The 16754-nt window shown below is 46.3% G+C and overlaps 1 protein-coding gene across 7 annotated transcripts in view; it reads right to left on the bottom strand.

Annotated features, from left to right (window-relative positions):
• Abat (4-aminobutyrate aminotransferase) overlaps positions 1-16754 on the bottom strand; it is a 106190-nt gene that overhangs the window by 24757 nt on the left and 64679 nt on the right. For all 7 annotated transcript variants that reach the window (XM_031362102.1, XM_031362050.1, XM_031362064.1 and 4 more), the window contains 3 exons: positions 15475-15504; positions 14757-14874; positions 8827-8876 (listed from right to left, as the gene is read on the bottom strand). In XM_031362102.1, coding sequence (XP_031217962.1) covers positions 8827-8876; positions 14757-14874; positions 15475-15504 — 198 coding nt within the window. The remainder of the gene's footprint in view (positions 1-8826; positions 8877-14756; positions 14875-15474; positions 15505-16754) is intronic.

The following is a 16754-nucleotide window of genomic DNA, read 5'->3' as shown; positions in this document are numbered from 1 at the left end:
AAAATTACAAACCTTCTGTAAGTTTACCTTAATTAAAAGGAAAAAAAAAAAGGCAGGGGCTGGAGAGCTGGCATGGCGGGTAAAGCACCCGCCATGTAAATGTGAGAACCTGAGTTCAGGGCCCTGGAACTCATGCAAAGTGTGTGGTAGTGAGTGTCTATAGCCCTGTGTCAAGATGGGAGGCAGAGACAGGAGAATCTTTAGAAGCTCAGGCTAGCTAGCCTGGAGTGTATAGTGGGGAACGAGAGTCTATGTAACAGACAAGATGAAGGCAGGAACTGATATCTGAGATTGCCCTCTGACTTCCACATATGTGCTGTGGTACTGGGTGTATGCCTGTGTACAAACACATGCATGTACATACACACACACACACACACATACACACACACACACACACACACACACACACACACACACACACACACTACACTTGTGGGAGTTCTCACTAGGATGGAGGTATGTTGGTGGAGCTGGCTAATTAACTAGAGAAAAAGAGCCAGAACACCATAAACATCTGTGCATCAGTCTCCCCCACCCCCAGCTCTATTTTGATAGATAAGGGTCCAGAGAATTAATTCCCTCTCTAAGGAAATCGACAGTGTGAGCCAATGCTGAAATGATGCTATTCGCTCCTCATACCTGAGAAGCGAGGGGTTCTGGGAAGGGATCAGTCTGTTCAAAGATGAGTCTGCCCTGCCCTGTGGCTGCTGGGCTTGGACTGGGGAGACAGCATGAACACATTTTCAAAGAAGCGGAATGTATGCACTGACTTCCTGGTTCTAGTAAAAATGTAGCTTCAAATGGCCTCTGGCTGAGGGATGTTAGTGCAAGCCCCTAAGAGAGGCAGGTACCTTTAAGAGTTATATCCTGTATTAATATACCTCCAGGGACTAGAGCCAAAGCTCAGGTAGTAGGTAGTGTCTGTCAAGTGTGGAGAAAGCTCTGGGCTTCATTCACAGTACCACATAGATTAGGTGTGCTCGTGTGTATCTGTGACCCCAGAACTGGGGAGGTAAAGGCAGGAGGATAAGAAGTTCAAGGTGATCCCCACCTACAAACTGAATTCAGAGCCTGCCTATGAGATCTCAAAAATCCCCAAGCAAAACAAAGTTAAAGTTCTTAAGCATAGATAACCACTTAAAACGAAGTCTCAATGATTTTATCTTTAAAACAGAGGGAAGGCATTGTTCCTGTCTTTGCTCACAGGGGTTCTAGGAACAATCTAAGAGGTGGCAATTTCCTACCCATGACCATCCTCCTTGCCCCATCCCACCAGGAGGAGATGATCCCAGACAGCATGCAACAGAGAGACCAGGGCGGAAGTATGGTGCATCTGGTCACCTACTCCCTGGTAGGCACTGGACAGGGCCTTTGCACATCCTCAAGATAACCTGTGACTGGTCAGATGAGCAACTGGGGCAGTGGCTCTCAACCTGTAGGTCACAAAGACCATCAGAAAACACAGATGTTTGCAGAATGATTCATAACAGTAGCAAAACTACAGTTATGAAGTAGCATGAAAATAATCTTATGGTTGGAGGCACATCACAACATGAGGAACTGTATTAAAGGATTGCAATGTTAGTAAAGTCGAGAACCACTGAGCTAGAGTTTTGGGCTGGGGTTAGTGGCATACTCTACAAAGCTAGTGAATTCAGAATAGTTCAGGTTTTCAAGAGAGCAGTGAGGGAGTCACTCTGGCCTTACAGAATGAGAAGCCAAGGACACAGCTGGAGGGCCACCTGGAACCCAAATCCCTTCCTTGTCCTGGTGCTGGAGCTGGCCCTCATGCCAGTGACTAAACAACCTGCAGTGGACTAAGAACAGAACAGGCCTGGGGATTCACCCACACCAGCACCAGCAGGGATGGGGGAGGTCATGGGGGAGGCTGTTCATGAGGTAAGTGATATGGAAGTGGACCTGGACTGTGAAAGCGATCACACCAAATGCAGCTTGGCATCTTGGCTTGGATTCTAGGGCACATCACAAAAGGAAAGTACGGGGAAAATTGGCAAGTTCCAAGTGAAGCCTGTGTCTTGGCCCTCATCTAACTTAACTTGCATCATTTGGGAAATGGCCTTAACTTCAGGAGCAGTTGGAGAAAGGACACAGGAGCTATCTCTGCAGTTTATAAATCAAAGAGTATTCCCTTGCTATGAATAGGAACATTTATTATAAAGTAGGGATCTGGTAGGGCATGGTGGAGCTTCCTATCAAGTTCGAGGCCAGCCTGGGGCACACAGAGAGTTCTAGGCTGCGATCTCTCTCTGTTGGTAGAGTGTTTACCAGCTATGCACAAAGCCCTGTCTTCCATCCCAAGCACTGCAGAAACCTAGTACCGTGGCTTATGCCAGCAATTGCAAGCACTTGGGAAGTAGAGGCAGGAAGCTCAGAAATTCAAGGCCATCTTTAGCTTTGAAGGGAGGTTGAGGCCAGTCTAGATTACAGGAGACCCTTTCTCAAAAACAGACAAATGAACCAAAGCAAACAAGTGGAGACTCCATGGGATGTAAGGACCTCTTGGACATGATAGGATGATAAGCTCAATGCAAGTCAGAACAGTGTCATTGCTCTCAGGACAGAGGAGTTCTAGCAGCCATTCTGGTGTCTTTGGGATGTGGCTTAGGCCAGTAGAAGTGGGGCAGATTCATATTTCTGTGGCTTTCTCTGCTTTGTGACTCCTCCCTGGTGTGTCTAGGAGACACGGAGGGTGCAGGAGGGATGAGAAGTATGAACTTTGAACTTTCTTCACTGCTAAGGACCAGAAAGGCAATTTGTCTCAAGGCACACAGGCATGCCTCCAGTGTGGGTTTGCTGGCTTCTGATAACATTCTGGGCCAGGCACTCCAGGGACCTCTGCTCAGAAATGCTAATGCTGGGTACACATTTGCTTGACACATCTGAAGACCTTGCTCTGTAGGTGAGGGCCTTAGATAGCATTTTCTTTCTGGCTCTGACCTGCTCATGAGGCCTGTGAGAAATCAGGACCATGATGAGACCAAGCTAGGAGCAAGCTCCTGCCATGGGATGAGGGGGAAAGGCCCCCAGAGAGAGCCAGGCAGGTTGACAGCTTGATTCTAGCTGGGCCCAGAAAAGCTGTGGGGGCGGTGTTCTTGCTTGACAAAGCATGACATTAAGAACAGAAGATATCTGGGACATGTGGCTGCAGAAACAAATGAGAACAGGTTTCCAGAAGGTTTGCCTGTCTTAAAGTGCAGCAACCCGAGAACTGGCTTTGACTGTACAGCCTTGGGCAAGTCACTTAACATCTCTGAACTTCAGGGTCTTCATCTGCCAATGTGGGCACCTCTTGCCAGGTACTGATTGAGAACCTTCAGGAGAGAAGTCATAGACAGAGTACAGGGCTCCTGAGGTATGCTATAATAGCCTGGAAGTCTCAGATTGGTGAGTGTCTTACTTGGCCCACTGTGAGCATCCATCCCAGGTGTAGGGAAGTCAGACCATAGCCATTTCTCATGGCAGTATGACCATGCACAGGCAAGGCCCAGTATAGAGCACAGTGTGGGGTGTTAATGGAGATGGCCCTAGAGACATTAGAACTAGAACCCAGATAGATTCAATGAGACAGTATCCATATCTGCACTGACATGAAATCACCAGGCTATGGTTCACAGTGGTGCAATTGTGGCCCACGAGGGTTGATAAAAAGCCAGCAGTGGGCTGGGGGAGATGGTGGGTAAAACTTTTATTGGGCAAGCATGAGGACCAGAACCCGAGCAAATGCTTGGTGGGCTTGGTGGTCCACCTGCAACTCCAGCCTTGAAAGACTAGATGAAAGACAGGGTCCCACAGCAAGCTAGCTAGCAAGACTTGCCATGTCCCAGTGGGGAGGTAAGGTGAGGACCAGTCCTTGCCTGGGTGAGATGTGATGGTATGTGGGGGAGACAGGCAAGGCTCCTCTAAGAGCAGGGAGATGTCGTTGCAAGAATCAGCATCCTTGGGCCTTGACGCTGTGTTGGGAAGACTGCCTCCGCAGGCAGCTGACACTGCAAATGTGTGTGACATGTTTGTTGACACATTTGCTCAGCACCAGCTGCCAAGGCATCTGGGATCGGCACAAGTTTTGAAACAAAGCAGCTTTGAGCGTAAACACATCCCCTGTGCCTCTGGCTTCATTGGCCACCTTCTCAGGATGCCCCTTGCTCCTGTTCAATTAACTGGACGCAAGACTGTCCTCTTGTCTTCCCTAGGCAGGCAGCCCCGCCCCTCCCTGCCCTCTGATCATGGCTCTTCCGGGAGATCTTCAATTCTGAGTTTAAGAGAATTTCACACACACACACACACTTTGAACAGGGTCTTTTGTAGCTGGGGGCTAGCCTTGAACTTGTTATATAGCTAAGAATGGCCTGGACATCATTGCATCTACCCCCTGAGACTGGAATTAGAGTCATGCACAACCATGCCCAGTTTACACAGTGCTAGAGATTCAAATTTAGGACTTTGAGCATGCTAGGCAAGCACTTGTCTAAGAGCTACATCCCCAGCACAAGTAAGAGCTGAGTTCAGTTCTTGACCAGGTCAGGCCTTTTTTTTTTTTTGGTCCCCTGATTCCATTAAGGATCAAGTTTCCCCTCATGAGTGGACAAGATGTCCTCCTCTGAGTCACATAGAAACTCACACACACTAAGTGTTGGTCAGAACATGAAGGGCTGGAGACCCCACCCCTAGCCCAGTTTTGGTGGGAAAGGAAATCAGGTCAGTAAGTTTGCCAACTGGTAGGATCTGCAGAAACAAAACACCCACCAATAGCACAGGTCTGCTGTTGGCTCTATATCCAATAGAAACACAGGTGGAGCCCCCAGTGGATATGGGCTCCATCTTCCTGAAAGCCCCAAAGTGGAACTACCCTCAGGAGGTAGACAAGTTGTGTCACATATTTACAGGGGCAATGCCATGAAGCCACTGGAAGGGACAGTCTCCTGCCCATAAGAGGATGCATGAGGGTGAAAGTCCACATGATTTTTTGAGAAAAGTAACCAGATATGATAAAGAGCACATGAGCAATGATTGCACTCATGGGACAGGGCAGAGGAGTGAGCCAGGTGTCTTCTAGGAGAGAGGGACAGGTCTTTCTCATTTGGATGGGGGAAATCATAGCCCCCATCCATCATATAGCTGAGGGTGACCTGTTCTGATCCCTGCTACTATTCAGACTCTCTCAGTGGGAGCTGAAGCGTATCATATCCTGTTAGGTAGCACAGGTTTATCGTGGTGTCTGCTCAGCATATCTACATTGCAAGAGCAACCACAGGATGCTAGATCCCAGGTCCACCTGCTACCCCCAGGACAATGTCTATGTCACCAAAAAGCTGACACGAAGGCTCTAATGGGCTCACTTGGCTCATTTCTATTTCCTTCGGGCCCAGTGTGACCACATGAGCAGAAGCAGAAGAGGAAAAGGCTTCTATTGCCCGTGGTGATGTAGGCTTCAATGAAGACCAAGAAGAAAGGAGTCTGCCAACAGGCTGAATGAGCCTCAGACACGTGCTCTGAGAGCCTCCATCTGCGAGCCTGGAGGAGCAGAGTCCGCAGCTAGGCTCAACAGACCCGAAGCAGGATCCAGCCACAAGCATTGCTCTGAATTTATTGTTGTCTCATGTAGCCTAGGCTGGCTTCAAACTTGCTATGCAGCCGAGGATAAACTTAAACTCCTGATCCTCTCCTGCCTCAGCTCCCAGAGTCCTTGGATTATAGGCATGTGCCACTATGTGTAGCTCTTAGGTATTACTTTAATTAAATTTGTGACTATTTGTTAGTATAGTAATTGAAAATGAATATATGAGCATCAAAATTGCATGGTGTTGGAACAAATAGGAAAGTAAAATATCTATTATTATTATTATTATTATTATTATTTAATTTTTTTAGATAGGAGCTCATGTAACCCATTCTGGTCTCAAATTCATTACATAGCCAAGGGTGCTCTTGAACTTCTGATCTTCCCACCTCTGTTTCTCAAGAACTGGGATTACTGATATTCACCATCATTGCTGGATTCACTACGTGGTGTGGATAGAACTCAGGGCTTCCTGCATAGTGGGCACTTGGGCAAGTGTGTGACACGCTGACCTCAGGAAAATGACATCTAAAAAGGATGCTTAAAAGGACAAACATGGGAAACAATAGGCTTCGTGGACAGATTCACTGAGAACACCATGGAGGGACACTGAGGATAGACACAAGTCTTCTTATGGCATCCCATGTGCTCAGCAGAACTCTTCTATCATGAGGCTTCTCCACCAAGGTTACTATACCCACCAGAGGGAATAGAGGCACTCCTAAGACATTTCCTTTTTTGCCATGACAAGAGGCCTCAGTAATGGAATGACCTAGATCTAAACACCATCAGTACCAAGATCGAGAAGCCTATTGGGGGCTGAACTGGGTTGTTTCTGTTAGCCTGACAGAAATCTGTACTTATCTGGGGAGAGGGAACCTCAGTTGAGGCCTTGCCTCTGTCGGGCTAGCCTGTGCTCATGTCTGTGGGAAATCTTCTTGATTAAAGATTCACATGAGAGGGGATGGTGCCATCCCTGCGCCGGTGGTCCTGGGTTGAGCAGGCTATGAGGAACCAGCTAATAAGCAGAACCCTTCACTGCCTCTGCTTCAGCCCCTGCCTCCACATCTCTGCCCTGGCTTCTGTTATGGATGCGCCTTAACGTGAAGCCAGACAAACACTTTCTTCTTCTAGGCTGTCCCTGCTGGTTTGTCTTTGCTCATCATCCCAGGAGCCAGACTGCGACGAAGGTGGTGGGAACTCTGGGCTGTTCTGGTCCGACCTGAACCCTGCCCTCTGCTGTCTCTGCTCAGGCCATCCAGTTCTTTATTCCTCAAGCATGCCACACTTTCGCTGGCCTGCCACCTCACAGCCTCTCCTTCTTCAGAACTCTGTTTAAAGTCACTTCCCTGGGAGGTTTCTCCTGACCTCTGACTGCTCCATCACAGATGAACTCAGTTCTTTGGATTTATTCCAAGCACCTCCGTTGGCCCATGCTGCCTCAGACAGCATGGTGATTAACATTGACTGTGGAGTAGGTAGGATCTAGAGTCACCCCTGAGAATGTCTGTGAGGAACTTTCTAGACCGCACTGCCCTGGGAAGACCCACCCTAAGTCTGCATAGTATTACCCCATGGCCTGAATAAAACAGAGCAAGTGAGCTAGGCCGCAGCTTTTCTCCCTCCGCTCCCTGAGTGCAGGTGCACTGTGGGATGCTCTTGCCCTCCCACCATGCCTGCTCCCTGCTCCACACACCCCATGATGGTGTACCCTCAAGTTACGAGCCAAAATAAACTCCCTTTCCCTTAAGCTGGCTATGTTATGGCAAATGAAACAACTAATACAGGCAGATATATAATCTTTCTGCTCTTCAGTTTCTTTATCTACTAAACATTCTTTTTTTGTTTTGTTTTGTTTTGTTTTTCAAGACAGGGTTTCTCTTGTGTAGCCCTGGCTACACAGAGAATTTACTCTATAGACCAGGCTGGCCTCGAACTCAGAAATCCACCTGCCTCTGCCTCCCAAGCATTGAGATTAAAGGCGTGCACCACCTCTGCCTGGCTTAAACATTCTTGAATCCTAGAATGTAATAGTTATAACATATAACCATATGGGTGATTATGGGAGAGTAGGCTCTACATACAATATACACATGTATTAAAGTTTGCTAGCAGTACATTTAAAAAGAAGGGCTACAGAGATGGCTCAGGGTTAAGAGTACTTGCTGCTCTTGCAGAAGACCTGGGTTTGGGTCTCAGCGTCCACATCAGGCTGCTCGGAGCAGCCTGTAACTCCTGTTCCCTGGGGACTGAGAGTGGTGCATATGTACAGTGCATACTCAAACATGCAAATAAGAACACAGAACACAAGACTTGGCACATACTACATTGTTTATATATGATAACCGTTATCATTGTCTTATGCCTACACTGTATCTTTTGTTCTGAAGACTAAATGTGGTTACAGTTCTCATCTGATGTATGAGGTTAAGTAACTGTCTCCATGGGAATCATGATGTTGAGCTTTCTTTATGGTCATAGTTACGTTCTGTCACTGTGATAAATAGCACAACTAAAACAGCTTCAGGGGAAAAAGGCTTATTTGACTTTTAGGTCACACTCCATCACTGAGAGAAGCCAGGGCAGGAGCTCAAGGCAGGAACCTGGAGACAGGAACTGAATCAGAGGCCATGGGGGAAGACCTATCACCCACATGGTGCCCATGACTTGCTCAGATTTTTTTCCAATAAAATTTATCTTATTTTATGGGTGTGCCTGAATATGTGTATCACATGCATAGAGGAGCCTGTAAAGGTCAGAAGAAGTACTGGATCCCTCGAAACTGGAGTTACTGATGGTGGTGACCGCCATGTGGATGCTGGAACCCAATCCGGCTCCACTGCATGAGCAACACATGCTTTCAACAAGATGCTATTGAGCCATCTTGCTAGCCCCTCAGCTTGCTTTCTTATACAACCCAGGAATGCTGCCCAGGATGGTACTGCTCACAGTGAACATGACCCTCCCACATCTATCACTAATCAAGGAAATGTTTCACAGACGTGCCCACAGAACAGTCTGATGGGGGGCATTTCCTCCATGGAGGATCTAACTCCTTTTCCCAGGTGACTTAGTTTATGTCATGTTGAGGGAAAGTCACCAACACTTCTCCAAGGCCTGAATGGAGTACAAGCTCAGCAAACACCTGAGTGTTGTGCACGAAACACGCCTAAAGATGTCTATCAGGTCTAGCCTTGAGCACAGTCTGTCCTTAGTCTGCACATCAGAGCATCAGGGAGACATACCGTGTTCTGAGGCTGTTGAACGAGTTTCGCCAGAGCCGGATGGTTGTAACCTGGGGAGAGGAGGGCACAGCAGGGTTAGAGAGTGCTCCTGCATCTGAGGTTTCCCTCTGTACTAGTTCTCTCCCTGCCCCTTGGCTTCCATCTCTGAAGCACTCTGTATGACCCCTGCCTAGAAGTCTCTCAGTGCCGCCTGTAGAGCTCCAAGTTCCCTGGGGATGCTCAGATGTTTGTTCAAGTTTGAGATCTGAAGGACCAGACAAACATAAATGCAAGGACAGTGCCGGCATCAAGAGGTCAATGTGGCAGACTGTGTATGGTCTTGTTCATTTCCCAGTGTCCACAGGCTGAGGCAGAGCCCAATAAATGTTTCCTCAAGGACCAAAGGACACCAACTGGACCAAAGGACCACTATGTCACATGCCACATCCTGCCTTCATACACACACATGCATGTTCCAGGGTCCCACCGTGGCTGATGTTCTACACCTTGACTCAGGATACCCTGGCACTCAGCAATAGCTCTCCTATAAAGTCATCCTATCTATAGTGTTAGTGCTAACACTCAGCATCTCCAGATTTGAAAGCATCTCAAGTCCATCAACTGTGACTGAAGTGCAGATGAACTCCTTGCAGTGTTACCATGCTGATGGACTCCAACTGCACTCATGTGATATACAGTATTATAAAAACAACTCTGTGTGCATTGAGGGGGCTGTGCTCACCTTTAATTCCAACACTCAGAAGGCAGAGGCAGGTGGATCTCTGTTCAAGCCAGCCTGGTTTACAAAGGGAGTTCCAGGACAACTGTGGCTACACAGAGAAACCCTGTCTTGAAAAAAGAAATAAAAACCAAACCAACACAAAAAACCCCAAACAAACCTACAAACAACAAACAAACAAAAAACCCAAAAAGTGAACAGTATTTCTATTCACTTGCAATGAATGACCCAAAACTGAGTCTAAGAAAAGTGTATTAAATGGCACCGTTTCTAACACTTCCTCTCCAACAGGTGCCCCCTGAACACCGGATGCCTGCTGCTCTGTGAATGGATAAAAGCATGTAAAATATAGCTTGATCTGATTCAGTAGCTTTAGAAAATGTTCACAGAAACTTAGCCTTATCTATAAATTTCTAAAACACATACATACAACATATATAAACACACATATACATAACATATATAAGCACACACACACACACACACACACACACACACACACACACACACACACACACGGCAGCTAGGTGGATGAACAGATAAAGGTATTTGCACCAAACCTGATGGCCTGATGACCTGGGTTCAATTCCTCAGACCCATATAGTAGAGAATTGACTCCCATAGTTTTCCTCTGGTCTACATGAGGACATACACATAAAGTATGATAATTTTTAAAAAGACAGCAGGCATAGTAGTAAGAGGTTGAGGCAGGAGAATTGTGATTTTGAGGCCAGCCTAGACTACATAAAGAGTTCTAAGTCAGTTTGAGGTCCATAGCAAGACTGTGTAACAAACAAAACAAAATGAATGATATTGTACTTCATTCTCCAATTCCCATATTCTGAGCATCAGCTCTGTGTCTGGCTTGAGCTTGTGTTTGATCCTGATAATCCTTCCTCATTCTGCCAGAAACCCTATGGGAGTCAAGCATGGCCAGTCTGCTGATGAAGAGGAAAAGAGGAGATGCAACTGGGTATGGTGGTGTGCATCTGTAACCCCAGCACTTTGGAAGTGGAGGCAGGGGAATCAGGAACTCAAAGCCAGTTTGTGCTATAGTGAATTTGAGGTCAGCCTGGGCTACATGAGATCCTCCCAACTCTCCACCAAGAAAAAAAAATGTATGACTGAGAAATTAGAGAATATCCAGTCTCCTTGATGCCAAGGCAGGCTTTGGACCCTGTAAGCCTGCTTAGACCCACCCTCCTCTCTTTTATGACAATCTGTATTTATTGAATATCTACCATGTGCAGGGAGCTTTCTATTCATTATTGCTAGTCCCATCGTCAAGGTTTATACTGACTGTCAACTTAAGAACTAGCCTTACGTGTGCCTTGGCAGGATTTTCTTGATTAAGTTAACTGAGATAGTAACACTCATTCTGAAAGTGGGTGGCGTTATATTAAATTCTAGGCCAGCCAGGACTGTACAATGAAATCCTGTCTCCATGATAGATGGATAGATAGATAGATGATATATAGATAAATTGAGTGATAGAGGGCAGATAGATAGAATGAATGAGCTGAGTACCAGCATTCATCATTTTATGCTTGTCTCTGGGTACAGTGTGACCCGACATTTTACTGTCCCAACACCACTTTTTCCCTAACTTGATGGACTGTACCTTTAAACTGTGAGCCAGAATAAATCCTTTCTCTCTTAAATTCCTTTTGTCAGGGTGTTTTAAGACAACAACAGGGACAGTAATGGACTTGCCGTTCAGTAACTGGCAGAAAGGCCAAAGGAAGCCGTAGGCACTAGTGTCTGGAGGACGTGCCCAGGCATTCATGTCTAGAGACCAGTGTGAGATGCCCTTGCCCACTCCACCCCACCAAGGCTCACTCTGCTCAATACACGTAATTGAATGAATTAATAGCACAGTAAGCCAGTGATGTGGGCAAGAACACAGAAGTTTACAACCTATATGAGGCAAGAGCAGTAAGAGGAGCTTAAAGCAGGAAGGATTTACTACACATAAGTGCAGCTCCTCTGCTGGGCCCCTGGCCCCTGCCGTGATAGTCTGCAGAGCTTGTTTGCAGCCTCTCCCAGAGCTTTAAAGGCTGATTAGGTCATGGGAGTAGACTCCTCATGAAGGGAGTTAGTGCCTTTATAAAGACCCCTGAGGAGGTTTTCAGCCTCCCATCTTCTGAGGACACTGTGGAAAGACAGCACCTTGTTCTAGAAAGAAAGCGCTTTTCAGACATTAAGCCAGTGGGGCCTGGATTTTGTACTCCTAGCTTTGAAAATTGGGAGAAACTTTTGTTCTTTATAAGCTACTTGGTCTCCAGCACTATGTCTTAGCAGCTTCAAATGAGAAAGACAGGTGCTTTTTAATTGAAAGACATCTTTGAAAGGAGACATTGAATTGCTGAGGCTGGAGGCTGTGTAGAGTGGAAACAATGTTTCTGTTGTCTGCCTGAGATGCTGGGCCCCAGGCCCTTTCTTCTCCCTCCAAGACTGTTAGATTTAGACAAGTATTAAACATCAAGTATCACCTAGGGGAGACTTTCTCTAGAGGGTGAAAAAGATTTAAAGAGAAGGGAAATCTTCGTGGTTTCACCCTGCCAGCTGCAGAGGATAAATTGTGGAAGCTGAAGCAGAAGACCCTGGGAGAGAGAGTTAACATATTCCGGTCTCTTCCCTAGCCCACGCAAGGCTTGCAAGGCCCAGGACTAGACACTGCTCATCATTCAAGGACAGAACATTCTTTGGGTTTTTCCAAACGTCTTCTGGCCAGAGTTCTAGCTTATCATGCTGCCTGGGTGTTTCTGAGTTTTCTGCCTCAGTAGATAAGCCTGGTCATAGTAAAGCTCATTAAACTGCAGAGGCAGCCTGACTCACTGGCTCCTGAAGGAGAGAAATGAAAACAGAACTCCGATTAGGGTACTTTCAACCTGGCTTTGAGTGGTAAGACCTCCCAAAGCAAGGCAGGTGTCTGCAAGACTGCTCAGTAGGAACAAAAGGGGTGGACTCACTGGTCCATGTCCTGGCAGGACCTCAGACTCTGAACCACCATGCAGATCCTATGACCTCTTAGAATCTGAAGTGATTGGAGGTAATAGCTGCAGACCCTGGAATAGGGCACTCGTGGCCATTTATAATGTGTGAAGCTCTTGGCAACAGCCAAGTGTCTGGTAAACTCTCAGTGAGTATGAGCTTAAAACTAGAAGCCAGAAAAAAAACAACAACAAAACAAAACAAAAAAAGAAAAGAAAAGAAAAAAACTAGAAGCCAGGTTGGTATACATGCCTATGATATAGCCCTTGATGTGTGCAAGCATCATACACACACACACACACACACACACACACACACACACACACTAAATACATACATACATACATACATACATATAAGAGCAAACAACAACAAATGAAAACCAAGGGGAGAAAGGGTTTGTACATCTTGAAATCCTTGGTGCCTTTAGAGGCTGAGGCACCCCTGAAGGATGAGCCACCGCTGAAGTCTGGTCATATCTCAATAGGACATTAGTAGGTTGAAGACAGATGCTGAGGAGGTAGAAGAGGAATGGACAAGGCTGGGGGTTTAGAGGACATCTCCGGTGCCAGGAGGTGGGGGTGGGGCACTGCTAACACACAGCACTAAAACCAACTCCCCCATGCCTGTCTCCTCTGCAGCAGACAAGCAGTATTATCTGTGAAGGGACAGGCACAGCCCACGGGCCACTGGGCACAGCTGGGCATCTATCAATTCAAGAGACAATAACCTTCCGAGCAGCAAATAACAGCTACCTCATTTCCAAATTAACCCTGTCTGTCCCATTGTCTGTGTCACGCTCTGTGTGGTTGGGTGGTGAGCCAGATGAGACAGGGGCTGCTAGCATCCACTGAGCCATATTTTCTGGGCAGATCATCCCATATCCCAGCTATCTGTGTTGGCTGGTAATGGCTTCTGCTGCCTCCTCCTCTGGAAATTGTCTTTCCATGCACAGAAGGTCTATTTGCCGGGCCTCCCCCTGGTAGTGGGCAGGCAATGAGCAGCCAGCTCAGGGGTGCAGAAAGACCAGTTGTCTGTGTCAGTCTGGCATGCAGAGTCCCATGTGAGAGCAGACTGTCTGTCTAGCAGAGTTCTTTTGATCTCGTGTTGGATGCTGTTTCTCAGCCTTCCCTTTCAATTGAGGGCATTCCCTCTTGAAGAATCCTCACCTCAGGCTCTGCTAAGAAACCCAATCTAGACAGCTCCACTGAGCTATCGCTCTGCAAGTTTACCTCTTCAAGCCTTCATCACCTGGCTGCAAGACAGGGAAAGGAGTCCATACTTACCTGATGGTACGTGTTAGATCTCAGAGGCTGCACCTGTTGAGTGCCTTAGCAACCCAGCATCTAACAGCCAAGGTTGGTGGGAAAGTGGACAGCCTTATGTGCATTCTATAGTTCCTTCACTAACCTGCTAAACTCAGAGGCCATTTTCTTCCTAAGCTCAGTGATACCCCTGAAGTCTATAAACATAAGGATTTCCTATGCCCTGTGAGTTGCTGTTGGCTTTCATAGTCCAGCTTCCCCTCACTTCATGTGCTGGAGTCATTAAAGGATCTGATCATCTGAAATTGATTGCATTACAATCTCTCTACCAAACCTGGAAAGACTCTTTATTGTTTCAAACAATGTCTAATGGGCTGGGGCTCAGGCTGGGGCTCAGTGGTTATGAGCACTTCCTGCTCTTACAAAAGATTCAAGTTCAGTTTTCAACAGCGATATTAGGCAGTTCACATCTGAGGCTCCATCTCCAGGAATTCCATGGACACTTACACTCACATACATGTGTATACATATACACATATATGAATTAAAAATAAATATTAAAAAACAACACAAATAAACAGTGCCTTGGGAGTGGAAAATTGGCCCAGCAGTCAAGAGCACTGGCTACTCTTCCTGAGGCCCCTGGGTTTATTTCCAGCATCCATATGGAAGCTCACAGCCATCTGTAATTTGGGTCTCAGGGATGCAGTACTCTCTTCAGGTCTCTGTAGGTACTGCACACAGGTGGTACACCTTGCATCCATGGAAGCAAAACACTGACATACTTATAATTAAAAGAAAAACTCATAGCAACAATGTCTAGTCATGCTCTCTCCACCATTACTTATTTATCCACTTACCCTTGGGGGAAAGGCTGGTAAGACTGGAGATAGACATTTAAAGTCTGATGGCCATAACAAAGAAAGAATGAGAGGTGATTGTCCAAGTCTTACCTATGGGCACAGAGGAGATCTGAGAATATAGGTCCAACATGCGGTTGCCGTCCACGTCTACTAGGTAGTTGCCTCGGCTCTCTTCATAGTTGCAGAAAAAGTGCACGGCCTCTGCATTCTTGGGAAAGAGGAAACTGGTTCAGGCTGGCTACTAGTTCCCAGATTCGTAGGAGTAAGCTTGAACTATGGAAACAGACTGTTCTGTATCCTGTTTGTTCTATAGCTCATGGGAATCTGTGAGTGCTGACAAGCTTCAGTGTCTTTCTTTTGGGAGAATGACACAGGTAGCTTGCTTTAAATTGGTTCATGAAGGCATGGTCTTGTATTTTGTGGAATTTTATGTCTGGTTTGTTTATCACAGGAAGGTTGAGAAGAAACTTGGAAGCAAGTTCTGACAAGTTAAAGAATACGTGGTAAGCCTCAGAGAAGCCACTAACAAAACTAGAAGTGAATAGAAATTAAGAAATAAAAACATGGCTGGAGAGATGGCTCAGTGGTTGAGAGCTTGCATTGCTAGTGCAGAGGATCTGAGTTTGGTCCTGAGCACCCATGGGAAATGGTTCACATCTGCCCTGCAACTCCAGCTCAGAGGGAATCTGTCTCCCTCTTCTGGCCTCCACGGGCAACTACATACATGTACATTCACATACAGACATACACACGTAAATAAAATCATTTTAAAAAGAAAGAGTAAAAGGAATGGCCCTGCACCACTTACCTGGATTGTGTTCAGCTGTTTCATTAGCTCCTACAGGCAAGAACAAAAATGTCAGCCAGAGGCAGCACAATCCTGCCAAAGCTCAAATCTCTCCCGTTTGCCCAGTTCTCGAGGCTGTGTTTTCCACTCTCATGCTAAGAACTTGACAGACCATATTGTAATATTGACAGTCAATATTGTAATAAGTAAATACTTTTAAATTACTTAACAAAAATAACTGATAAAATCTGTTCCACCGCACAGTAGGGAGCAATTATAATAGACACATACAAATTCAGATTTCAGTACCTAGAAATGAAAGGGAAATATAATTTAATTTATTTTATTTTATTCTTTAAGAGGTAGGGTCTAATTGCATAGCTCCAGCTGCCCTGGAGCTCAGTAAGTAGGCTACGCTGTCCTCCAACTTACAAAGATGAGCTGCCTCTACTTTACAGTTCTGAGTTTAAGGGCTTTGTTCCACCACACCACTCTGGAAGTACACATGGAACAAAAAAATTGATGCTGGAGGCATTTCATACCCAAAACAAAGGGTTCTCTTTTCTTTTTTCTCTCTCTTTTTTTCCTTTTTCTTATTTATTTATTTAGGAGCTGGAGAGATAGTTCAATGGTTAAGAGCACTGACTGCTCATCCAAAGGTCCTGAGTTCAATTCCCACCAACCACATAGTGGCTCACAATCATCTATAATGGGATCCGATGCCCTCTTCTGGTATGTCTGAAGAAGCTGTAGTGTGTTCATATACAAAAAATAAATAAATCTTTAAAAAAAAAATTACGCCCACAACATCCAGAGGAAGCTCCACTCCCAGGTGCTCTGACATACCCAGGATCAGAGGTAAGCAGGAACCAACATCTGTCCCAAAACTGGGAGTAACTGGGACGAGCGGGACTAGGCACTTAGGAACTCCACCAGCCTAGTGACTCTGGTTCCTTCCAGTCTGTCTGGGTTAGTGTTCTGAGCAGACCTTGGGTACAAGCTCTGCAGCCAGTCCCACAACACACAGAGAAAGCCACACTTCCAGGTGATCTAACAAGCCCAGGATCCCAGGATCCCAGAATCAGAGGATCACAGAGGTAGCTTGACTCTGAGGAGTTCTGACACAACCAGGATCATAGGAAGGAGAGGCTCCAGTCAGATTTAGCAAGGATAGGTAGCACTAGAGTTAACCAGATGGCGGGGTGGGGGCAAACATAAGAAAATAAACAACACAACCAAGGTCACTTGCCATCATCAGAACCCAATTCTCCCACCATAGCAAGTCCTAGACACACCATCAC

Source organism: Mastomys coucha, unplaced genomic scaffold (assembly GCF_008632895.1).
Source record: "Mastomys coucha isolate ucsf_1 unplaced genomic scaffold, UCSF_Mcou_1 pScaffold12, whole genome shotgun sequence".
In the NCBI taxonomy this organism is placed as follows: Eukaryota; Metazoa; Chordata; class Mammalia; order Rodentia; family Muridae; genus Mastomys; species Mastomys coucha.
This window is presented reverse-complemented; position numbering and strand designations above follow the sequence as displayed.